Below are 26118 nucleotides of genomic sequence, written 5' to 3' on the forward strand. Positions count from 1 at the left end.
GTTCATGTAGGAAGTGGAGCAGTTCTACCTGTTTGTGTGTTCAAGTATGTTTATCTGTAGTATATTTAGGATCTGTTGAATGTTTTAATATATTTGTGCATGTGAATGTTGTCTCATGTTGGGTACAGCTCCAGCTTTTTGTATATTGGTTTGTATTCATAAGTGTACATTTAACATGGAACAATTTGAGATGTATTGCATTTGATGGATATGTGTGCATAGTTAAATTGTTTGATATAGGTGGGGCAAGTGTAGGGGCCTGGGTTGGTTTCTGTGTCACTGGCTAATAAGAAGGGAAATGGGATAGCACTGACCTCCTTGTATGAAAAAATAGGGATATAGGAAAGGGAGGCTGTTGGGAGTAATGTGTGAGTGTGTAAAAAGTGACTGGCCCACTCTAGAGACCTCCATGGAGAGGTGGGGATATTTTGTGTCTGTTTGTGGACTTCTTGGACAGCTCCTGTGTAAGATCTCTCCAAGGGGGACATCTTTCTGTTCTAGCTGTCTAAGGACTCCAGTGGTGCAGCCTCATGCAGGCTTGACACAGCACCTGTGTAGGTGAATTTTAGAGTAAAGGAAATAAGTGAATATTGGGGTGGATGGAAAGGTGTTGTGAGAAACAGGTTTTTGGAGGTGGATTATACCATGAACACTGTATGCAGTAGAGAGAGAATTTGACCATGAGTGAGACAGAAAGTAAGAGTTTAAATGCATTTGAGATGAAGTGTTTGAGAGTTGTTGTTACAAGAATTGTATGAAGTGAGAAATTTGGATGTGGGGCAGAAGAAAGGGTAGAAACAGTTGTTGGATAGGGTAGATCAGAAAATAAGAACATACGATTGAAGGAGACTACAAGAGATCATAAGGCCTATGCTAGGCAGTTTCATGTCCATTACCACCTGTCATCCTCATCCATAATGTTGTCTAACCATTTCTTAAAACAACCAATAGTTTCAGCGCTCAGTACATGGTCATTAAATGTATTCAGTTTGTTGACCACCCTATTAGTAAACTTATTGTCTATTTCCTTAAATCTAAATTTGTCTAATTTAAATCCATTACTGTAAGTCCTGCCTGCTGTCTTAATATGATGACCTCATTTGCATCACCCTTGTTAAAGCCTTCGATCCACTTGAACACCTCTATTAGATCACTCCCACACACTATGTCTTTCCAGAGAGTGTAAGTTAAGGTGACTAAGCCTTTCCTCATAAGGAAAATTTCTGAGTCCATGTATCATTTTGGTCATTCTCCTCTATACTGATTCTAGTGAATTGATGTCCATTCTACAGGACAGAGACCAAAACTGTACTGCATAGTCAAGGATGGGTCCAACTAATGCTAGATTGAGTTTGATGATTACCTTTGCACTTCAATTTGTAACCATCCTAGCAATGAAACCTAATGCTGTTAGCTTTATTCCTGGTGCTAATGCACTGTTTCCTGGATTTAAGGTTCGGACTCACTAGAACTCCTAAGTCTCTCACGCACTCAGTTTTCTCTAAAAACGTATTATCTAAGCTATATCTGCTTTCAGGGTTGTGTAGCCCTACATTTAACATACTACACTTAGATATTGAAGTCCATTTGCCACTTCACTGACCATGTGAACAATTTGTTAAGATCATCATACAGAATCTCGGCAGCGTCTCCTGACCTAATTAGATGTCCTATTTCAATGTCGTCTGCAAGCTTACTAACATCATTATTAATCCCATTGTCCAAGTCATTTATGTACATAATGAACAATAAGGGACCCAAAACTAAGTCCTGGGGAACTCCACTAGAAACACTCCCCCATTTGGATTTTACACCATTTATCGTGACCTGTTTTCTGTCAGTGATCCAAACTCTATTTCATTGTAACACTTCCTCATATGCCATGTGCTTTTACTTTATTTAATAGTTTCTAGTGGGGCACCTTGTTGAACACTTTGCTAAAGTCAAGGTAAATAACATCATGACTATCATTGTTATCTGACACCTTATATACAGTGAGTCTTCCTTATACAGTAATTCTTTATCCAGTAAATTCACAGTTACAGTATTTGGTAATTACTACACTCGATTCTATTTACGGTAAGAAAAATTCACAGATACTGTATCCGCTCGTGTTTTGAAGTGGAAAGAGCAGGGAGAACGTACGTCTGTCATATCCTATTATTACATGTTATAATGGGTTCGGTATATGGTAATTTCAATTTGCAGTAAGGTTTTCAGGAACGCATGTGTACCATATAACGAGGACTTACTGTACTTTAGTGTAAAAAGAAGATAGTCACACATGACTTACCCTTGGAGAAACCATTTTGTGAGTCACGAATCAAATTATGTCTCTCAATGTGATCTCTAAATCTATCAACTATTATTGATTCAAATATTTTACCTATAACTGATTGGCCTGTAGTTACATATAGAATGCTGATTTGGTTTGTGGCACATGAAAAAAAAACCAGGAAAGACTAGAAAAAAGAATGTTTAAAGCATAAGTAGATGGAGTGAGCTTGATAGAAATAACAAGCATGAGATGGATGGATGGGGTGAAGGGGACCTTGAGGAGGGAAGGGAGAAAGCAAGAGATAGCTGTGAGTGGAGAATAGTTGTGAATGGATAATAAATTGATGCTGCCTGAAGGGATTTTTCCTCTTCTATTTATGTGTGAAGGGACAAGGAGGGAGGGTCACTGTGTAAAATAATTGATGAGGGTAAACCAGCTTTGGCGGCCCTAATGTGCAGGTGTTCTGTTTTGCTATATTGAAATTGATCCTTGCAGTGGGTGGGGTTACATTCTTATTTCCCTTATACTTACATTTAAATTCATGTATTCCAGCTTGGACTATATTACCTTCTAAGCTGTTTCAAGTATTTATACATCAGTATGGAAAGATATATTTCTTCATTTCCTTCAAATATTTATTCTTTTTCAGTTTCTTCTCATGACCTTTTAAAGCTCTTCCAGCCCTAAACAAGAGATATCTTCTGTCAGTGCAGTATGTCCCCGTTATCAATCTGAATACTGTAATCAAATCATCTCTTTCTTTAATCTCTCAATATGGGCAGATCCTGTGTTTCAAGTCTCTCCTGATAAGGTTTATCTGTGAGGCTGGGGACCAGATAGGTTGCTATCCTTGGTATTCTATCAGTCTTGCTTATATCCTTCACTCTGTGTGAGGACCATACCTCAGATGCATATTCTAACCTTAGACAGGTCATTTTTTTTTTTTTTTTTTTTTTCCTCCATCATCTTATCATCCATATAGTGGAAAACCAGTTTAATGTTCTTCATCATTCCCTAGGCCTCTTCCACAACCCTACTGATATGTATGTCAAGTGACAGGCTGTCTTTAGTTAACACTCAAATCTTTCTCCCCATTTGCTTTTATCACAGATTTTATTCCCAAGGAATATTTTAAAGGTTGTCTTTTAGAGATATCACCCATTTCTAATACTTTGCATTTTTTTGGCATTGAAATTGAGTTTCCATTCCTGGTTTCATGCAAATATAGTGCCTAGACCTTTTTGCAATAGCCTGCAGTCCTCATTTTTCACTCTTCCCATAATTTTTGCATCATCAGCAAACATATTAGTATAGCTTGTAATTTCCCTCATATTATTAACATAAGAACATAAGAATGAAGGAGACTGCAAGAGACCATAAGGCCTACACTAGGCAGCTCCGTATCCATCACCACCTGTCATCCCCATCCATAAAGTTGTCTAATCGTTTCTTAAAACAACTGATAGTTTCAGCGCTTACTACATGGTTACTAAGTTTATTCCATTCGTTGACCACCCTATTAGTAAACCAATTCTTTCCAATTTCCTTTTTAAATCTAAATTTGTCCAGTTTATACCCATTACTGCGAGTCCTGCCCTGTTGATTTAATATGATGACCTTGATTGTATCACCCTTGTTAAAGCCTTTGATCCACTTGAACACCTCTATTAGATCACCCCGCACTCTGTGTCTTTCCAGAGAGTGTAAGTTAAGGTGCCTAAGCCTCTCTTCGTAAGGCAAATTTCTGAGTCCATGTATCATTTTGGTCATTCTTCTCTGTACTGATTCTAGTGAATTTATGTCCATTCTGTAGGACGGAAACCAAAACTGTACTTCATAGTCAAGGATGGGTCTAACTATTGCTAGAGTTTAATAATTACCTCTGTACTTCTATTTGTTACGGTCCTATCAATGAAACCTAATGCTCTGTTAGCTTTATTCCTGGTGCTAATGCACTGCTTCCTGGTTTTAAGGTCCAGACGCACTAGAACTCCCAAGTCTCTCGCACTCAGTTTTCTCTAACAGTGTGTTATCTAAGCTGTATCTATTTTTGGGTTGTGTAGCCCTACATTTAACACGCTACACTTAGAGATATTGAAGTCCATTTACCATTTCACTTACCATGTGAACAATTTGTTAACCCCTTCCATACGGTGCCGCACACGTAGGCGTCATGGACTTAGATCTCGGTGGCAGCAGCCAATGCCAGCCGTACGACGTGTCGTAATAATACTCGCATCATAAAATATAGTCACCGCTTATATCGATCGTTCTCTCTTCACCCGTGAATTTTGATAACCATAGAAAATGCGATTACAAAAGAATTAGAAAGAATGTCATTATGGAGGGGCGACTACAATAAATATAATCAAGACGCCGATATGGCAGCCTCGCGAATACACTCGCTCCCCATGACGCCTACGTGTGCGGCACCGTATGGAAGGGGTTAAGATCATCCTGCAGAATCTCTGTGTCATCTCCTGACCTAATTAGATGTCCTATTTTAGTGTCGTCTGCAAACTTACTAACATCACTATTTATCCAGTCGTCTAAGTCATTCATGTACATAATGAACAATAAGGGACCCAAAACCGAGCCCTGGGGGACCCTGTTAGTAACATTGCCCCACTTAGATTTTATTCCATTTATGGTGACCCGCTGTTTTCTGTTACTAATCCAAACTCTAATCCATTCTAACACTTTTCCTCCTATGCCATGGGGTTTTGTTTTGTTAAGTAGTCTGTGGTGTGGCACCTTATTGAACGCTTTGCTAAAGTCAAGGTAAATAATATAGTAATTATCGTTGTTATCTGACACCTTATATACTTTAGTGTAAAATGATAGAAGATTAGTCACACATGACTCACCCTTGGAGAAACCATGCTGTGAATCACGAATTAAATTATGTCTTTCGATGTGTTCTCTGAATCTATTTACTATTACTAATTCAAGCATTTTTCCTATAACCGATGTGAAACTGATTGGCCTGTAGTTGCATATAGACGATCTAACTCCCTTCTTAAAAATAGGAACAACATTTGCTTGCCTCCAAGCAGTAGGCACAAAACCAGTGTCTACTGATTTATTAAATATTTCAGTCAACTAGTTGCAGATTTCAAATTTACACTCCTTTAGCATTCTTGGAAATTTTTTGTCTGGACCTGGGGATTTAGCTTTAAGTCTTTCAATCTGCTTGACTACTTCTACTTTACTGATGCTGATATTAGACTAATTTCTTCAATTTTTGTATACCTTAACTTCCTGTGAAAAATTACTTTTTGTGAAGACAAATTGAAAACTTTCATTATTTCTGCCTGAGCTGAACCCTTCTTAATGACCTCACCACCCACTATTAGTTTGGCTATTTCTTCCCTGTGTCTTGATTTAAGATTGATGTATCTCTGTACCAAAAGTCCTCTCCCCTCTTATAAGGAAGGTAGCCGGCTAAGGCATGTACCCATCCCCACCCATCCCACTCCATCTATCACCCATTTGTCTCCCTTCTATCATAGCTCCTTGTGGAGGAAGGGTCATCTCTGCCCACTGCCTGGGTTAAAAGCAGTGCTACAAGATACAGCACATCCATAGCAGGACTCCATTTCATTTATATGGTGACCCTCTCTCCTTGTCCCATCATGAGAAAATAGAAAAGATGAGGAGAAATCCCTTTGGACTGTGTCAATTTATAGACCACTCACAACCATTTTCCACTCATACCCATCTTGCATTCTCCTTTCTCGGCTCAACAGACATTCATCTTTTATTCAAGGCCCCCCTTTACCCTATCTATCCATCTCTTGGTCTTCCCCTCAAGTTCACTCCGTCCAACTCTGGTTTCCACACATTTGCTAGTCTTTCCTCACTCAGTTTTTCCATGAGCCCAAACCACTCCAGTATTCTTTCATGAACCCATTACTTTAAATATACATTTGCATATTTGAGCAGATTTTTTCACAAAACTTTAGTCAGTGAGAACTTGTGTAAAAATTATACCCATTTCTTAAAGTGTAATGGTGTTGCTTATCATATGAATCTTTCATGATTTTAGACAAGTGTGTGTTGCACTCCTCGCCAATGAACACCTAACACATGACTATGATGTATTTTGGATGACATCTTTTGTACTCATCAAGAAGGTCATATCTGGAGTTGATTATAAAGGTGTAAGGGAAATTATGAAGGCAAGTATCCTGCAGTTTTGTGTTAGATTTCTTCAGTTGATTATTTTTTCTTTGTGTGAAAGATCAACATGAGGGTTTTTCAACCTATTTTATATGTCCAGGCTTTTCTTTTGTCATATGGGATCTTTTAAAGCACTTCAGGCAAGTGGGGTGTTGTGTTTGTAAGGTATGAACATGTAGGATTATATAGTGAAATGATAATGGTTTCTATTTTTATAATTTGAAAATAATAGTATTGTATTTGAAAGGAGGATCATTTGTAATGAGTATCTTTTGGGATTTGTTTCAGTCGTACTTATATATTACCAGGACCAGCTAGTGGTGATCCTGTGAGGTGGATGTCAGAGAGAGTCATCTCCCTGATGCCCATCTTCAGTGTCTATCAGATACCCTTACCTCCATCTGGAGTTGTGTTCCAGGAGGGAATGGCACTCAGTCTGTGTACAAAGCAAAAGATATTGCTCAATTATTATTTTTCCCCGTCTGGGGTATTGGCTGCATGTTATTGTGGCAAAGTAGCATGCAGTTGATACTTTAGGGTCTATATGGGGGCCCCTACGGACCAGAGCCACACATTTTGTCTGTGATAGAGGAAAACTCTGTTCATAGAGAAATTATGACACTTTTATACTATGACTATCCCTCCGTTATGCTGTCCCCCAACTCCTTGTTACTGTCCTGTACCATTTCTCTGAATATTCATTTCCTTTTTTTGCCGACCCTGTGGTTGGGAAAGAGAATGCTACCACCAAGTCTTTCCACTTCAGTCGTAAAAGGCAACAAAAAATGGGATGGGGGATGGGATTAGGAGTCCTACTACCTGTAGCCCCAAAAGGGGACATTCGTAATAAAAGAAGTAAAGGCATAAGAGGGTCTGGGAGTTTTCCAACCAGTACTCTAAGGTTTGGGTCTTTTAATGTGCGTGGATGTGGTACAGATGAGAGTAAAAGGGAAGAGATAGGCACTATATTTGTGAGAAGAAAGAGTTGATGATAGCAAATACAGTGTTTAGGAAGAAAGTCAAGCATAAGTACATATGGGAGAGGGTGGTGGATGGAAGGGTGGCAGATAGAGCATTAATGGATTATATAGTGGTGACCAGGAGTATGGTAGGAAGAGTTAAGGATGAACATGTTCTAAGGGGAGAGAGTGGGGGAATATCATATCATTTCCTGGTGGAAGGTAAATTGAGAGTGGAGAATAGGTGGAGAAAGAGGAAAAGGGCAGAAAGTAGGGAGGTACTTAGAGTAAACTGCTTAAATGAGGAAAAAAAGGAGTATGAGTATAAGAAGAAGCTGAAAGAGGAGTGGGAGGGAGTAAAGAATAGAATAGAACTAGGAGTGGAGGAGGAATGGGGATGGTTCAAGGAGGGAGTCGTAAGGTGTGCAAAGATGGTGTGTGGAACAAGGAGGGTGGGAAGAAATAGAAGGAAGAGTAGTGAGTGGTGGGATGAGGAAGCAAAGAAAGGTGTAGAAGAAAAGAAGCAGGCATTCATAGATTGGCTACAAATTGGGACTAGGGAATTGTATGAAAGGTACAAAGTAAAGAGAAGGTAAATTGGAGCATAAGATAAAGGAAGCAAAGAGGAGAGCAGATGTGAAATGGGGTAAAATTATGACAGAAAATTTTGAAAGCAATAAAAAGATGTTTTGGAAGGAAATTAAAAGGGAAAGAGGAGGTGAATCAAGTAGAGAAGAAAAGGTAAAAGGTGCAGATGGAGAGATGATAGTGGAAGAGAAGGCAGTGAAATGAAGGTGGGCAGAGTATTTTAGGGAGGTGCTAAATGTGAAGGAGGATAGGGAGGGAAAGGTAGTTGCAGTGGGAAGCTCTAAGAAAATGAGAATGATGAGTGAGGAAAATGGAGGAGAAATAGGGAAGGATGAAAGTGAAAGCAGCTGTTAAGATGATGAGAGCTGGTAAGGCACCTGGTCTGGATGGATGCCATGCAGAATGTCTGAAGAAAGGAGGTACAGTTATGGTGGACTGGCTGGTGAGGTTATTTAATGTTTATTTAAGAGAGGTTAGAGTGCTGGAGGAGTGCCTGTATAGTTCCACTTTACAAGGAAAAGGGGGACAAGTGTGAGTGTAGTAGTTTCAGAGGGATCAGCTTGTTGAGTGTAGTTGGGAAGGCTTATGGGAGGGTCTTGATTGAGAGGATTAGGAGAGGAAGAGAGGGAGTAATTGGTGAGGAACAGTGTAGGTTTAGGACAGGTAGGGGTTGTGTAGATCAGATTTTTGTGGTAAGACAGATATGTGAGAAAGCTATAGGAAAAGGTAAGGATGTTTTTTGGTCTTTTATGGATCTGGAAAAGGCTTATGACAGGGTAGACAGGAAGGCACTGTGGGAGGTACTGCAGATATATGGGATAGGAGGAAAGCTGTTAAGAGCAGTCAAGAGTTTTTACGAGAGTAGTAGAGCTTGTGTTAGGATTAGAAATGGAGAGAGTGAATGGTTTGAGGTAAAGGTGGGACTTCATAAGGGATGTGTTATGTCACCCTGGCTGTTCAATCTTTACATGGATGGGGTGGTGTGAGAGGTGAATGCAAGGGTAGTAGGTTAGGGGATGGAGATGTTTAACCCCTTCCATACGGTGCCGCACACGTAGGTGTCATGAGGAGCAAGTGGATTCGCGACGCTGCCATATCGGCGTCTTGATTATATTTATTGTAGTCGCCCCTGTGTTTTTACATTCTCCCAAATGCGCCCTGAATCCCATTCTCTGTGGTTTTCAAAATTCACGGGTGAAAGAGAGAACGATCGATATAAGCGGCGACTATATTTTATGATGCGAATATTATTACGTTACGTCATACGGCTGGCATTGGCTGCTGCCCGCGAGATTTAAGTCCCGTACTGAAGTGGTTAAAGATCAGATCAGATTTTTGTGGTAAGACAGATATGTGAGAAAGCTATAGGAAAAGGTAAGGATGTTTTTTGGAGTTTTATGGATCTGGAAAAGGCTTATGACAGGGTAGACAGGAAGGCACTGTGGGAGGTACTGCAGATATATGGGATAGGAGGAAAGCTGTTAAGAGCAGTCAAGAGTTTTTACGAGAGTAGTAGAGCTTGTGTTAGGATTAGAAATGGAGAGAGTGAATGGTTTGAGGTAAAGGTGGGACTTCATAAGGGATGTGTTATGTCACCCTGGCTGTTCAATCTTTACATGGATGGGGTGGTGTGAGAGGTGAATGCAAGGGTAGTAGGTTAGGGGATGGAGATGTTTAAAGAAAATGGAGAAAAGTGGGAAATAAGCCAGTTGTTTTTTGCTGGAGACACTACGCTTGTAGCAAGATCAGAGGAGGGATTTAGGAAGTTAGTGACAGAGTTTGAGGTGTGTGAAAGAAGGAAGGTGAAGATAAATGTGGGCAAAAGTAAGGTGATGAGATGTACAAGGGGAGAGAGTGACAGCAGGCTGGAAGTGAGCATTAAGGGTGAAAGAGTGAAGGAAGTGGATAGTTTTAGATACTTGGGTATGAATGGGGTAGGAAAGGGAGGATGGGGGTGGAGGTAGAATGTAGATTGAGAGAAGTGAGTAAATGTCTTGGTGGATTAAAAAGTGTAATGAGGAATAGACATTTGGGAATGGATGCTAAGAGGAGATTGTATGAAGGAGTGATTGTGCCAACAGCATTGTATGGGGCAGAAACATGGAACATGAAAGAGGAAGAGAGGAGTTTGAATGTGTTTGAGATGAAATGCCTGAGAAGTATGATAGGGGTTACTAGGCTAGATAGAGTGAGAAATGAGGAGGTGAGGAGAAGAACGGGGGTGGAAAGGGAGTTGGGAGATAGGGTTGATGAAAGAGTATTAGGATGGTTTGGACACATGGAAAGAATGAGTGAAGAAAGATTAGTAAAAGAGGTGTGGAAGGCAGAGGTGGAAGGAGTGAATATGAGGGGGCATCCTAGGATGAGATGGATGGATGGGGTGAAAGGGGCACTACAAAAGAGGAATGTCTGTGGAGGAAGGACGGGAGAGGACAGAAGATAGGGGTGAATGGAGAAGGTTTGTGTATGGATGATGCTGTGATGCATGAGGGGGTGAGTGGGGGATGGGGGCTGAGGAACTATGTATAAGAAAAAAAATTGACGCAGCCCAAAGGGATTTCTTCCTGTCTTCTCCTTTTCTGCATGGGGGGGGACAGAGAGGGGGGGTCGCTGAATTTATGAAGCAGCTTTGCTGTGGATGTGCTGTCTTGTGACATAGCTTCTGACCCAGGGCAGTGGACAGGATCCAGGGATGAGCCATCATCCAGGAGATGCCAAGATAAAAGGGAGGGAGGAGGGTGGAGGGGAGTGGAATATATAGGAAATGGAATAGGGGGGAGTGGTTTCTATGCCTTTTTCTTTTTGGCTACCCCCTGTGTAGAGGGAAAAAGCCTTTGGTATATGTATGTATTATTTTTCCCCCAATTATCAAATCCCCCCCACCCCCACACACCACCACCACCACCACTTACTCCCATAAGGAGAAACATGAACTGGTTACTGCTGTGCTTCTCCTCCTTGTCATCATTATATTCCTCGTCGTTGTTCTCCTCCTCCTCATTGTTCTCATCATCATCACCATCTTCTCTCTCCTCCTGCTCCTCTTCCTCCGCTTCCTTCTATTACTTCTCTTTCCCATCTTCTCCTGCTCCTCCTCCTTCTCCTCCTTCTCCTCCCTCTCTTCCTCCCTCTTCTCCCTCTATACCCTCTCTTCCATCTCCTTCTCTTCCTCCTCATCATCCTACCTTGTCATTGCCCATTGTCATTGCTCTTCATCCTCAGTTTCATCCTTATCTTCATTTTCACCCTCCTTCTCCTCCATCCCTCCTCCTCTTCCTCCTCTTCCTTGATACAGAAAAATATCTATTCTAAACAATGCAGACAATAGTACAATTTTTTTTATCAGAGGAATCTGTTAGAATCTGCTGGCTGCTGGGGATCCATGGGTTACCAATTAGTGAAACTCAGAGCAACAACTGTTATTTTTATTTCTCCCCACAGATGTGCTTGGAAAAAGCAAAATTTTTACCCCCAAATATAAAGTGCTCTCAAATTCCATTGATCAATGCATTGTGTGAAGTACTTGAACTCATCTTTGACCGCAATGCTTCTCTTCTGCCGGGCTACTTCATTGTGAATGAAATTCTCAAACTGTATCCAGACTACAAGAGCTGGCCACATTGGGTAAGGACTCTCTCTCTCTCTCTCTCTCTCTCTCTCTCTCTCTCTCTCTCTCTCTCTCTCTCTCTCTCTCTCTCTCTCTCTCTCTCTCTCTCTCTCTCTCTCTCTCTCTCTCTCTCTCTCTCTCTCTCTCTCATCAATCTCTCTCTCTCTCTCTCTCTCTCTCTCTCTCTCTCTCTCTCTCTCTCTCTCTCTCTCTTCTTTTCTAGTGTAGGTTTTGTTACATTGAAAAATTAGATTTTTGAGATGTTCAGGATTATGATTGATTGATATTCATTGCTTTCCAGAGACTTGGAGGTTTACTGACAGATTTTGTGGACAAGTTCCGTCGAGCCGCACAAATGCTTACCATTGTAGGTAGACCAAAGCTTAGGCCCATTGTGGAACATTCAGGTGAGGCTAGTAATAATGGTAGACTAGATGAAATTCCACTATTTGCTTGATTCTAGGATACAGGAAAAGACTTGCATTCATGGGGTCCTATCTCTTGTTTTCTATAAATCATTCCTAGTTGGCAGGAGACAGGGATGCCCCTTCATCCATGAGGAGCTAAGATGATAAGGGGGAAAGGGTGGTGGATGGGAGTGGAATGGGTGGGAGTGCCTTGAATGGCTACCTCTCATATAAGGGGGAAGAAGCCCTTGTGTAGATAAATAGATAGAGCCAAGTTTTAAAATGTTATTAGGAGCAGAAATAATTCTGTTATTTTTCATTTGAAGCAGATTTCTTTATTTTACTTTACTGTAGCAAATTGCCACCCTTCACATGTAATAGCCAAGGAGTATGATATGTTTTCATTTTGTCAGATATATAACCAATGGAATTTTTTTAATCAACTTAATTTTGCAGTACACTATCCTCATTTTATTATTACACATATTAGACAGTGTTATTCATTTTATTGATTGACCCCCACCATATTGGTGATAGTTGTGTATGGATATCATTTTGTCATAGCCCAAAGGAATTTCTCCAAACTTCTCTATTTTCTGCATGAGGGGACGAGAAGGGAGGGTTGCTGTGTAAATGAAGCGGCCCTGCTGTGGAAGAACTGTGTCTTTTTGCAATGATTCTGACCCAGATGAGAAGTTAACAAGGGTGGTGGATGGGAGTGGAATGGGTGGGAGTAGGTGCATGCCTTGACAGTTTACTTCCTCCATATTCTATATAGATAGAATTGGTTGACCTTAAAGGTCAGATATCAACAGATATACCATTCACTAAAAATCATCGAAAAAGTACTTTTTAAAAGCATACAAATAAAGTTTTTACCTATTACAGAAGAATTTATTCAGAAAATTCACTTTTAATTGCGCCTCGCATACCACTTTTCCGAAGTCTAGATATTCAGAATAACAATATTGTTTGTTTGGCAACTGTGACGTCACGAACGCGGAATTCCCCGAACCTTTCCCGAAGCGCACGGGCGGAATGTTTCGAATAGCAGACGACGCAATGAAATGAAGACAAAACTGATTTTTGCCAAATTTGATAAGATGTAGATGGTGGAATTATATAGAATACTGTCAGTATGTTTTTCTATGTAAATTAAACTGTAAATACAAAAAGTTATTGAAGTCTTGATATCTGACCTTTAAACATTCCGCCCGTGCGCTTCGGGAAAGGTTCGGGGAATTCCGCGTTCGTGACGTCACAGTTGCCAAACAAACAATATTGTTATTCTGAACAACTAGACTTCGGAAAAGTGGTATGCGAGGCGCAATTAAAAGTGAATTTTCTGAATAAATTCTTCTGTAATAGGTAAAAATTTTATTTGTATGCTTTTAAAAAGTACTTTTTCGAGCAATACGATGATTTTTAGCGAATGGTATATCTGTTGATATCTGACCTTTAACACTAATGGGAACTTGATTGATTGAAGCTGTTGTTGTTGTTGTTGTTGTTGTTGTCGTTCCCTAGACTGTCTGTCCGAGCAGTCCCATCTCCCCAAGGAATGCCACAGCCAAAACTGGGTTTTCCCACAAATCCTTTATAGAGTGTATGTTGTGTTCTTTGCGTGCATGATTGTGTATAATGCAGTCTTCCATTATGTGTTGTATGGTATGGGGTGAAGTGTTACATCCTGGGCAGCTGTTCACAATGCGGTCATCCAGCCTCTTGTGGTAGCTTAGAAGTGCTGGGTGGTGACCACACCGCAGTCTGGCCAAGTGGACTCTGTCCTTTCGTGGGAGAGAGGATTCAGAAGGGTGGATATCAGGGGGTCTGGCATGCAGCAGTGTGTTGTCTTTCAGTGTGTTAATGGAGTGGTGAGTGATATGATTATGAATATGTTTCCAGAGGCTGGTATTTGGTGGTTGTGGAGGAAGAGAAGAGAGTATCTGTGTGTGATACAGGTCTTTGGGTATTGTTTTAATGTTTCTTGGTGTGTGTGGGTGTTCTGCTATGTAGTGTAGCGGGTGTGATGTGTTTGTGGTGGCTGCAGCAAGTGTTTGTGTGCCTCTCATGTCGATGTGGTCCTTGACTTTGAGGACTTTTGTTTCATGGTGTAAATGGTCTGTAGGTGTTGTATTTGTGCAGCCTGTAATTGTTTTTAGGGCTTTGTTTTGTATGATTTGAAGGGTGTTGTGGTGTGTCTCACTGAGATTAGGAGCCCATGCAGGACTCACATAATTCATCACTGAGTGTATGCATTGTTTGTATATTGTTGTATTAGTTTCTTTGTTTTGTCCAAATGTTGTTCCAGCGATTGACTTAAGTGCGTTAAGTCTAGGTGTGCATTTGTTTTTTATGTTTGTGATGTGTTGTTTGAAAGACATGGATGTATCGTATGTTACACCAAGAATTTTTGGTGTGTTTGTGTGTGGTATTAGAGTGTTGTTGATGTAGAGATGAGGTATGTATTTGTGTTCTTTTGTCTTGATGTAGAGATGAGGTATGTATTTGTGTTCTTTTGTCCAGTTGGTGAGAAGTGTTGCTGTAGATTTGGTTGGAGCTATTTTGAGTCTGTTTGTGATGAACCATGTATTGAGTGTATCAAGGTATGGCTGGATTATTTCTGCAGCTTTGTCTGTGTTACGATGTGTGCATGTGATTGTTATGTCGTCTGTGTAGGAAGAGATTTGTATTTCTGAGGTGTCTGGTGTGGGTAAGTCATGCATGTATAGATTAAAGAGCGTGGGGGATAGAACAGAACCCTGTGGTACTCCATTCTTAATGTTTCTGATGTGCGATGATTGGCCATTATATGACACGTAAGCATTCCTACCTGCCAGATAATTGGCCAGCCATCTTTTGGTGTTATTGTGCATGTCAGTGTTATATATTTTATTTGTTAGGTTGTGGCGGGGGATAGCATCAAAAGCTTTACTAATGTCTAATGTTATAAGAAGTGTTGTGTGGTGGGGCCTATCTGAATTGATGCCATCTAAAATTCTTTGTGTGAGGTTTATCAGAAGAGTGTTTGTGGAGTGTAGTGGCCTAAAACCGTGTTGTGAGTCAGCAAGGGGAATATGTGGTGTGACAAGTTTAACCACTTCCATACGGTGACGCCTACATAGGCGGCATGAGGAACAAGTGGGTACTCGATGATGCCGACATCGCCATCTTGATTATATTTATTGTAGTCGTACCTACGTAATTTCCATTCTCTCTAAACTGGCTTCATCAATTTTCTATGGTTATCAAAATACATGGGTGAAAGAGAACGAACGATTGAGCACTGACTTTATTTTTTATAATGCGATTATTATGACGCAACATCGCACGTCGGGCAGCTAATGCTGCCAGACGTGCGATGTGCCCCGGAGTGAAGAGGTTAAGTATTAGGCGTTCAATGACTTTAGAGGGGGTGCAGAGAAGTGTGATTGGGCGGTGCGATGTTGGGATTGTTGGGTCTTTGTTCGGTTTTGGAATGGTGATTATTTTACCATGCTTCCAGATGTCGGGTATAGTGTTGTGTGAATAGCTGTAGTTTGCAATGTTTGTGAGTGCATGTATACCTTGTGGTCCAATGTGTTTTAGGTGGATGTTACTTATGTTATCAGGGCCACAGGCAGATGAGTGCTTGAGATTATGTATTATGTGTTTTGTCTGACTGTCTATGAAGGGTGTATAGTCTGAGTCTGTGGGAAAGTCTTTCTTACGTCGAATAGTGCGTCGGTCATCAGGGTGAGAAGTGAGATGGCTTGTCTGTGCAAAATGATTTATGAGTGTGTTTGCTTGTTGTCTGTTTGAGGGTAGATTGTCTGTTGTTGTGATTATTGCTGCGTGAGAGCGTGTTGTGTTACTGTTGGATAGTGTAATGCTGTTGAGTGTTTTGAACAATTTGCTGGTGTTTGTTTTGTGATCAAGTGTATTGATAAAGTTTTTCCAATTTTGTGTTTTTTGTTCGTGTATTTTATTGGCAATCACAGTATTTAGTGTTTGTATTTGGTCTGCTATGTTTTGAGGGATAGGTGTGGGGGTATTGTGTTTAAGTGTGTCTCGTTGTCTGATGAGGCCTTGGATTTCTGGTGTGAAGTTGGGGTTGTGTGATTTTCTGTTGGCTCTAGGGATGTATCTCTTGTTTGCATTTTGTATGATTGTATGAAAAGTGTGCACAGCATTGTTTATGTTTGTGATTGGTGTACTGTTAAGTGTTTCAAAATGTTGTTCTGTCTCTTCAGTAAAAGCTTCCCAGTTAGCTCTCTTGTAATTGGTGTATGTGTGTCTGTGGCCAACTGGGGTGCATCTTGTTTTGGTGGTGATGATGATTGGAAGGTGGTCAGAACCAAGGGTTCCGACCACTCTCCATGATGTTGTTGGGGTTAGGCAGGGGGAGCAAAAGGTGATATCAGGAGAGGAGGGAGTGTATAGGGCTTGGTGTGGGATATGTGTATGATTATGTGTGTTGTTCATGATAGTCAATGAGTCAAACTGAGTCTGTATATCAAGCCCTCTGTGTCAGGGTTGTCGACATACCAGACAGATGACTTGGCGTTGAAGTCACCACCCATGATCAGGTTGGGGATTGAGGTTAGTTGGCTAAATTGAGGCCTGAAGGTGTTTGGAACTGTGGGGGATGATTGGGGGAGGAATGTACATGTTAACTATTGTCAGTGTTGATTTGTTGCCTGTGTGGATTCGAATGGATTGGATTTCTGTAGTGTTATCTGTGGTAGGGAGGAGAATTTTGGTTGTGGCACTTGTGTCCACAAAACAGATGGAGTGGTGGATCAGAGTGATGAGTCCACCGCCATTGCTGTCGGTCCAGTCTTGTCTGATGGTGGTGTAATTATGAAATGATGGTGTTTTGTGTGAGTGTCTTAGTTTTGTTTCTTGTATAATTGCAATGTGTATGTTGTGTTGTTTAAGAGTGTTCGAGTTCATGTTTTTTCGTGTTAATACCGTCAATGTTGTGTTGTAATATGTTGATGTTGTGTGTTCTTTATGTGTTGTATGTTGCTGTTTGTGGTTGAGGTTAGGGTTTTAATGGGGAAGGTATAGGATCTGGGTTAGAGGGGGGGGGGAAAGGAGAGATTGGGGACAAAGGAAGGGGAGTACTGATTGGGGATAAGGGCAAAGGGAAATTGGGAGTGGGTAAGGGTGCTGGCTGTGGTTGGGGAGGTTGGAGTGGGGTTACTGGAGGGCAGGTAGAACATGTCCAAGTGTTTGTGTATTGGTTTGTGTCAGCAAGTGTTGTACAAGTGAGGTGGGCCCAGTTTTTGCACATATTGCACTGAACTGAGCCCTTTGTCTGTCTGCTCGAAGTAATGGGTTTAGAGCATGTTGGGCATGTGTATTTTGTGGTGGGCCCAGGATTGCTCTCTACGTCTCCGGCTAAAAGTAGAAGAAGAGGGGTGATCGCCGGAAAATCACCCCTCGGTGCAGAAAAAACATAACATTGCATGTTGAGAAAAAGGATTGTGGTACTCCCCAAGGCAGGCGTAGCTCCTCTTGGGGATCGGTGCCACCTGCGTAGAGCCGGTGGCCAGGGCTGGTTTGGCTGTTGAAGCATACACCTCTGGTGAATATAATTGTTTGATACCTGCCACTACTAAATCTGTATTATTTTGTTACTGTGGTAGAGGCTGTTGCTGTTGTTCCCTAGACAGTCTGTCTGAGCAGTCCTGTCTCCCCAAGGAATGCCACGGCCGAAACAGGGTTTTCCCATAAATCCTTTATAGAGTGTATGCTGTGTTGTTTGTGTGTGTGATTGTGTATAATGCAGTCTTCCATGACGTTTTGAATAGTATGGGGTGAAGTGTTACATCCTATGCGGTCATCCAGTCTCTTCTGGTAGCTTAGAAGGGCTGGGTGGTGGCCGCATTGCAGTCTGGCCAAGTGGACTCTGTCCTTTCGTGGGAGAGAGGATTCAGAGGGATGGATATCAGGGGGTCAGGCATGCAGCAATGTGTTGTCTTTTAGTGTGTTAATGGAGCAGTGAGTGATGTGATTATGAATATGTTTCGGAGGCTGGTATTTGGTGGTTTTGGAGGAAGAGAAGAGAGTATTTTCTGTGTGATATAGATTTTTTTTTTATATATATATATTTCTTGGTGTGTGTGTGTGTTCTGCTATGTAGTGTAGTGGGTGTGTTGTGTTTGTGGAGGCTGCAGCAAGTGTTTGTGTGCCTCTCATGTCAAGGTGATCTTTGAATTTGAGGACTTTTGTTTCATTCTGTAGGTGGTCTGGACCCCCTCCAAAGTCATTGAACGCCTCATACTTCAACTTATCTAACCACATATTCCCCTTGCTGAATCGCAACACAGTTTTAGGCCACTACACTCCACAAACACTCTTCTAATAAACTTCATGCAAAGAATATTAGATGGCATCAACTCAGATCAATCTATACATTGATGGGCTGGTGCAAGAGGTGAGTGCAAGGGTAGTGGATAGGTTGGAGAAGGTTAAAGAAAATGGAAAAAAGTGTGAGATAAGCCAGTTGTTGTTTGCTGATGACACTGCACTTGTAGCAGGATCAGAGGAGCGATTGAGGAAGTTAGTGACAGAGTTTGGGAAGGTGTGTGAAAGAAAGAAGTTGAAGATAAATGTGGGTAAAAGTAAGGTGATGAGATATACAAGGGGAGAGAGTGACAGCAGGCCATAAGTGAGTATTAAGGGAGAGAGACTGGAGGAAGTGGATAGTTTTAGATACTTGGATGTGAATGTGGCAGGAAAGGGAGGAGTGGAGGTGGAGGTAGAATGTAGATTGAGAGAAGTGAGTAAATGCCATTGTGGATTAAAAAGTGTAATGAGAAATAGACATCTCGGAATGGATACTAAGAGGAGATTGTATTGACCTAGTTAGATCTTACAAGAAAGGGAGCTATGCTTGTGGTGTCCTGTCTCCGTATCTCGCAGTATCTTAATTGTTCTTAACTTCATGTATGGTTTTTGCACATATCATTTCATCCAGTTTGTTCCATACATCCACCATTCTTTGGGGAAAGCTGTTCTTTAGGTCTCTTCTATAACTGTCCTATATAAGTTTCTTTCCATGTCCTCTTGTATTTCTCGTATCTCATTTTAGTAAGTCTTTTCTATCCAGGACTGTTCCTCTCATGATTCTATAGTCAACAAGTCTCCTCTTTCTCTTCTTTGTTCCAGGGTTGATAACTCTAGTTTTGGCAGTCTCACTTTGTATGATAGTTCTGAAAGTGTTGGGGCCATCTTTGTAAATGCCACTTAGATTTGCAAGTTGTAGGTTTCTCCGACAATTTTGTTGATCTGTTTATCATAGGACATGTCCTTTGTGATGATTACTCCCAGGTCTTTTTCTTGTCCCACTTTCTTTACATCCTTTTCACCAATTTTATATTGTCCTGATATCCTCTTTTTACTTTTTCCAAATTTCAATATACTACGATTCTTGATGTTGAAGTCCACATCCCACTTCTGACTCCATTCCCAAATTTTGTTCAGATCTCTCTGCAGCAACTAAGTCTATTTCAGTACTCACTTTTTTTTTTAATAATTTTGCATCATCAGCAAAGAAGTTCATATAGATGTCTGCACCCTCATCCATGTCATTGACATAAATAGCAAACATTATTGGAGTCAGTAGAACCTTTATCTCTGAGCACTACTCTCATTTTTCTTCCATGCAGGAAATCCTCCATCCATGCCAATAGTTTACCTTGTACTCCTCATATGGTTTTCAGTTTTCCTAATAGTTTTCTATGTGGCACTTTATCAAAAGCTTTTTGTAGATTTAGGAAAGCACAGTCAGCCCATCCATCCTTTTCCTGTATTATATCTATTAGTCTTGAGTAAAAGCAGATAAAATTTGTGGCACATGATCTTCTGTATCTGAATCCAACCTGTCTCGGGTTTATTATGTTGTTATCTTCCAGATGTTTTGTCCATCTATTTATGATAATTTTTTCACACATTTTGGCTATAGTACTTGTAAGGGAAATCAGTCTGTAATTTTGGGGGCCTTCCTTGTTATCTTCTGTATACATTGGTACGGTGTTGGCCTTTTTCTAGTCTTCCGTTATTTTTCTTCTTTAAGCAAGCAATTTACTATAATGTATATCTTATCTACCAATTTTTCTTAACACTCCTTTAGTATCCAGTTTGCAATTCCATCTGGTTAGGAGGAGTGATAGTGCTGACAGCACTGTGTGGGGCAGAAAGATGGAACATAAGAGAGGAAGAGTTTAAATGTGTTTGAGATGAAATGCCTGAGAAGTATGGTAGGGGTTACTAGTCTGGATAGAGTGAGAAACAAGGAGGTGAGGAGGAGAGCGGGGGTGGAAATGGAGTTGAAAGATGGGGTTGATGAAAGAGTATTGGGATGTTTTGAACACATGGAAAGTAAGTGAAGAAAGATTAGTAAAAGAAGTGTGGAAGGCAGTGGTGGAGGGAGTGAACATGAGGGGGTGACCAAGGATGAGATGGATGGATGGGGTATAAGGGGCTTTGGGAATGAGGGGGATGTCTGTTGAGGAAGGAATTGAGAAGACAGATGATAAGGATGAATGGAGAAGGGTTGTGTATGGATGATGCTGTGATGCATGGAAAGGAGTGGGTGGGGGATGGGGGGGAAGGGAGCATGTGTGAATGATATTTTGATGCAGCCCGAATGGATTTCTCCTTGTCTTATCTTTTCTGCACAAGGGGACAGAGAGGGGAGTTTGCCAATTAGATAAAGCAGCCTCATTATGGATGTGCTGTGTCTTGCTGCATTGCTTCTGACCTAGGCCATTGGGAGAGATGCAGGGATGACCCATCATCCAGGAGTTGCTAAGGGGGATAGAGGTATGGTGAATGGGAGTGGAGTAGGTGGGGATGAAATGGTTGGGAGTGAATTTGTGCCTTTGACTTTGGCTACCTCCCTTATAAAGAGGAAAAAGCTCTTGGTATATGTATATAAACAAATAATTTATTACAATAAGTAATGATAACATGTAATGAAAGGCTATCAGCTAAGACGACTAACTTGCACCCCTGCCTTGCTGGTCAGGGCTATACATACACCCCATCAAGCATGCTTGGAATGTGGCATGCTCGGTCAGGAGGGTCAAGGCTTCATACTGCAGGGAGAGGGTCAAGAAATGGGAAGGTTTCATTCCAGCCCCATCAGGACCTTATGTGTGGGGAAGGAAAAAATCACCCCCCCCCCTCATGAGAAATGAAACCCCATTCCTCCTCCCAACATAGCCGACAGGGAAAATTTTCTTGACATGCCCATGCCCCCCCCCCACTCACAATGCAAATACCATCCTCACATCACACACATATACCAAGGCTTTTTCCCCCTTACCAGGGAGGTAGCCAAAAAGGGCAAGGCACAAAATCACTCCCACCCATTCCATCCCCAAAAACACTCCACACCCCTCCACCCTCCCTCCCATCTTAGCAAATACCATCCTAGATCTACAAAAAGCTTTTGATAAAGTCCTTCACAAGAAACTATTAAGAAGATTTGAAACCATAGGAGGGATACAAAGTTTGAAAACTACTGAAATGGATGGAGGATTTTTTACATGGAAGAAAAATGAGAGTAGTACTCAGAGATAAGAGTTCTTCTTGGGAGGAGGTAACTAGTGGAGTTCCACAAGGATCAGTATTGGCCCCAATAATGTTTGTTATGTGAATGACATGGACAAAGGTGTGGAATGTTACATGAACTTTGCAGATGATGCAAAATTGTTAAAGAAAGTGAGTACTGAAATGGACTGTGACTTACTACAGAGATCTGAATAGGGTCTGGAAATGGAGTCAGAAGTGGGAAGTAGACTCCAATGTAAAGAAATGTAGCATAATGGAATTTGGAAAAAGTAAAAAAACGGATGTCAAGACAATATGAAATTGGCGAAAAAGAAGTAATGAAAGTGGGATCTGAAAAAGAACTGGGAGTGATCATCACAAAAGATATGTCCCCTGATAAGCATATAAACAAATTTGTTGGTGAAATCTATAACTTGCCAAGATCAATAAAAGTGGCTTTTACTACATGAATGAAGAAATAGTAAAGAAAATATTAGTCACACTGAAAGGCCCAAATTGGTGTATGCAGCAACTATGGTCACCCAGTATTAAAAAAATTATAAAGAAAATTGAGAGAATCCAGAGAGCAATTATGAAGATGGCCCCAACATTATCAAAAATGTCATATGAAGAAAGATTGTGAAAACTAGAACTACTAACTCTGGAACAAAGAAGAGAAAGAAGTGATTTGTTGACCATCTACAGCATTATGAAAGGTGTAGAAGTCCAGTGGACAAGGTGCAGGGATGACCCGTCATCCAGGAGGTGCTAAGATAAGAGGGAGGGTGGAGGGGTGTGGAGTGTATTCAGGGATGGAATGGGTGGGAATGATTTTATGCCTTTTCCTTTTTGGCTACCTCCCTTGTAAGGGGGAAAAAGCCTTGGTATATGTGTGTATGTAGAAGTCCTTGATAGAGACAACTTACTAAATTGGAATAAGAGAAACACAAAAGGACATGGAAAGAAACTCGAAAAGGACAGTTATAGAAGAGACATGAAAAAAACAGGGGGTATGGAACAAACTAGACAAAACAATAGTGTGTGCAAAAATAATACAAGAATTTAAGAGCAAATTAGATATGGTGAGATACAGAGACAGGATGTCACAAGCATAGCTCCCCTTCCCATAAGATACAACTACCTACTACGTGTATTTACGTAGTTGTATCTTACAGGAAGGGGAGCTATGCTCGTGGTGTCTTGACTTTGTATCTCTTCATATCAAGTTTGCTCTTAAATTCTTGTATTGTTTTTGCACACACTTTTTTTTAGATCTCTTATATAACTGTCCTTTTTGAGTTTCCTTCCATGTCGGAAAAGGAGGTGAATCAAGTAGAGAAGAAAAGGTAAAAGGTGTAGATGGAGAGATGATAATGGAAGAGAAGGTAGTAAGGGGAAGATGGGCAGAATATTTTAGGGAGTTGCTAAATGTGAAGGAGGATAAGGAGGGAAAGATAGTTGCAGTGGGAAGTGCTAAGAAAATGACCATGATGAGTGAGGAAAATGGAGGAGAAATAAGGAAGGATGAAGTGAAGGCAGTTGTTAAGATGATTAGAGCAGGTAAGACACCTGGTCTGGACGGATGCCATGCAGAATGTCTAGAAAAAGGAGGTACAGTGATGGTGGACTGGCTGGTGAGGTTATTTAATGTTTGCTGGAGAGAGGGTAGAGTGCCAGACTGGAGGAGTGCCTGTATACTTCCACTTTACAAGGGAAAAGGGGACAAGTGTGATTGTAGTAGTTTCAGAGGGATTAGCTTGTTAAGTGTAGTTGGGAAGGCTTATGGGAGGATCTTGATTGAGAGAATTAGGAGAGGAACAGAGGGAGTGATTGGCGAGGAACAGTGTAGGTTTAGGACAGGTAGAGGTTGCGTAGATCAGATTTTTGTGGTGGTAAGACAGATATGTGAGAAAGCTATAGGAAAAGGTAAGGACGTTTTTTTGGTCTTTTATGGATCTGGAAAAGGCGTATGACAGGGTTGTAAGGAAGGCACTGTGGGAGGTTTTGCTGATATACAGGATAGGAGGAAAGCTTCTAGGAGCTGTCAAGAGTTTTTATGAGAGTAGTAGAGCATGTGTCAGGATTAGAAATGGAGAGAGTGAGTGGTTTGAGGTAAAGGTGGGACTTCGTCAGGGATGTGTTATGTCGCCCTGGCTGTTCAACTTCTAAATGGATGGGGTGGTGCGAGAGGTAAATGCAAGGGTGGTGGGTCAGGGATTGGAGATGGTTAAAGAAAATGGAGAAAAGTGGGAGGTGAGCCAGTTGCTGTTTGCGGACAACACTGCACTTGTAGCAGGATCAGAGGAGGGACTGAGGAAGTTGGTGACAGAGTTTGGGAGAGTGTGTGAAAAAAGAAAGCTAAAGATAAATGTGGGTAAGAGTAAGGTGATGAGATGTACAAGGGGTGAAAGTGGCAGCAGACTAGAAGTGAGCATTAACCTCTTCAGTATGGTTCTAAATCTCGCAGGCAGCATTAGCTGCCAGACATACGATGTGTCGTAATAATACTCGCATCATAAAATATAGTCACTGCTTATATCAATCGTTCTCTCTTTCACCCATGAATTTTGATAACCATAGAAAATGTGATGAAGACAGTTTAGAGAGTATGTCATTACGCAGGGGCAACTACAATAAATATAATCAAGACGCCGATATGGCAGCCTCGCGTATCCACTTGCTCCTCATGCCGCCTACGTATGCGGCACTGTATGGAAGGGGTTAAGGGAGAGTGACTGGAGGAAGTGGATAGTTTTAGAGACTTGGGTGCGAATGTGGCAGGAAAGGGTGGAGTGGAGGTGGAGGTAGAATGTAGATTGAGAGAAGCAAGTAAATGCCTTGGTGGATTAAAAACTGTAATGAGAAATAGACATTTGGGAATGGATGCTAAGAGGAGATTGAATGAAAGAGTGATTGTGCCAACAGGACTGTACGGGGCAGAAACATGGAGCATAAGAGAGGAAGAGAAAAGGAGTTTGAATGTGTTTGAGATGAGGTGTCTGAGAAGTATGATAGGGGTTACTAGGCTAGATAGAGTGAGAAATGAGGAGGTGAGGAGGAGAACAGGGGTGGTATGGGAGTTGGGAGATAGGGTGGATGAAAGAGTATTAGGATGGTTTGGACACATAGAAAGAACGAGTGAAGAAAGACTAGTAAAAGAGGTGTGGAAGGCAGATGTGAAGGGAGTGAACATGAGGGGGCGACCTAAGATGAGATGGATGGGGTGAAAGGGGCTTTGGGGAAGAGGGGAATGTCTGTAGAGGAAGGACGGGAGAGGACAGAAGACAGGGGTGAATGGAGAATGGTTGTATATGGATGATGTTGTGATGCATGAGGTGGAATCGTTGAGGGGATGGGGGGTGAGGTAGTATGTGTGAGAAAAATTTGACGAAGCCTGAAGGGATTTCTCCCCGTCTTCTCCTTTTCTTTATGAGGGGACGGAGAGGGGGGGGGTTGCTGATGTAATGAAGCGGCCTTGCTGTGGATGTGCTGTGTCTTGCGACACTGCCTCTGACCCAGGGTAGTGGACAGGATGCAGGGATGACCCGTCATCCAGGAGGTACCAAGATAAGAGGGAGGGTGGAGGGGAGTGGAGTGTATTAGGGATGGAATAGGTGGGAATGGTTTTTGTAACTTTTTCTTTTTGGCTACCTCCCTTGTAAGGGGAAAAAAGCCTTTGGTATATGTAATGTATGTATATGTTTTTGCACTCGCTGTTCTTTCATCTAATATGTTCCATACATATACCACTCTGTGGGGAAAGCCATTCTTTTTCAGATCTCTTCTATAATTGTCTTTTTTGAGCTTCTTTCCATGGCCTCTTGTGTTTCTTCCAAAATTGGAAACAAAGAAGTCAAAAAAAGTCAATTCAGAAAGGGACCTAGGAGTAATCATCTCAAGCAACTTGACACCTGACAAACACGTCAACAAATTATTTGGAGAGACTTTTAACTTACTAAGATTAATGAAAGTGGCCTTCGACTACATAAATGAGGAGATGGTTAAAAAAATAGTGGTTACACTGATGACCTAAACTAGAATATGCCGCAACATTGTGGGCACCCAGCACAAAGAAGAACATAAGAAGATTAGAAAGAATCCAAAGACCAGCGACAAAAATGCCACGTACACTGGGAAATCTGACATATGAACAAAGATTGGAGAAACTACATCTGTCAACACTGGAACAGAGAAGAGAAAGAGGTGATTTATTGACCATTACAGAATTATGAAAGGGATGGAAATCCTCGATAGAGATGACATATTAAAGTGGGACAGAAGAGAAACAAGAGGACACGAAAAGAAACTAAAGGACACTTATAGAAGAGACCTGAAAAAAAATAGCTTCCCACATAGAGTGATTGATGTCTGGAACAAACTGAATGGAGAAACAGTGAATGCCAAAACTATACATGATTTTAAGAATAACCTGGATGCGGAGAGATACGAAAACAGGTCACTATGAGCATAGCTCTCGTCCTCCCGTAAGATACAACTAGGTAAATAAAGATAAATACATGGATGAGGGTGTGGAATGTTACATAAGCCTCT

General features: G+C 41.3%; 1 protein-coding gene across 1 annotated transcript in view; it reads left to right on the forward strand.

The window, feature by feature from the left end:
• The window catches only part of MED23 (mediator complex subunit 23), a 365264-nt gene that overhangs the window by 51387 nt on the left and 287759 nt on the right, over nt 1-26118 (forward strand). The window contains exons 4-6 of the mRNA XM_076210243.1: nt 6327-6459; nt 11449-11631; nt 11916-12021. Of these exons, the coding sequence (XP_076066358.1) occupies nt 6327-6459; nt 11449-11631; nt 11916-12021 (422 nt within the window). The remainder of the gene's footprint in view (nt 1-6326; nt 6460-11448; nt 11632-11915; nt 12022-26118) is intronic.

Source organism: Oratosquilla oratoria, chromosome 27, assembly GCF_046742065.1.
Source record: "Oratosquilla oratoria isolate Oo_2021 chromosome 27, ASM4674206v1, whole genome shotgun sequence".
NCBI lineage: Eukaryota > Metazoa > Arthropoda > Malacostraca > Stomatopoda > Squillidae > Oratosquilla > Oratosquilla oratoria.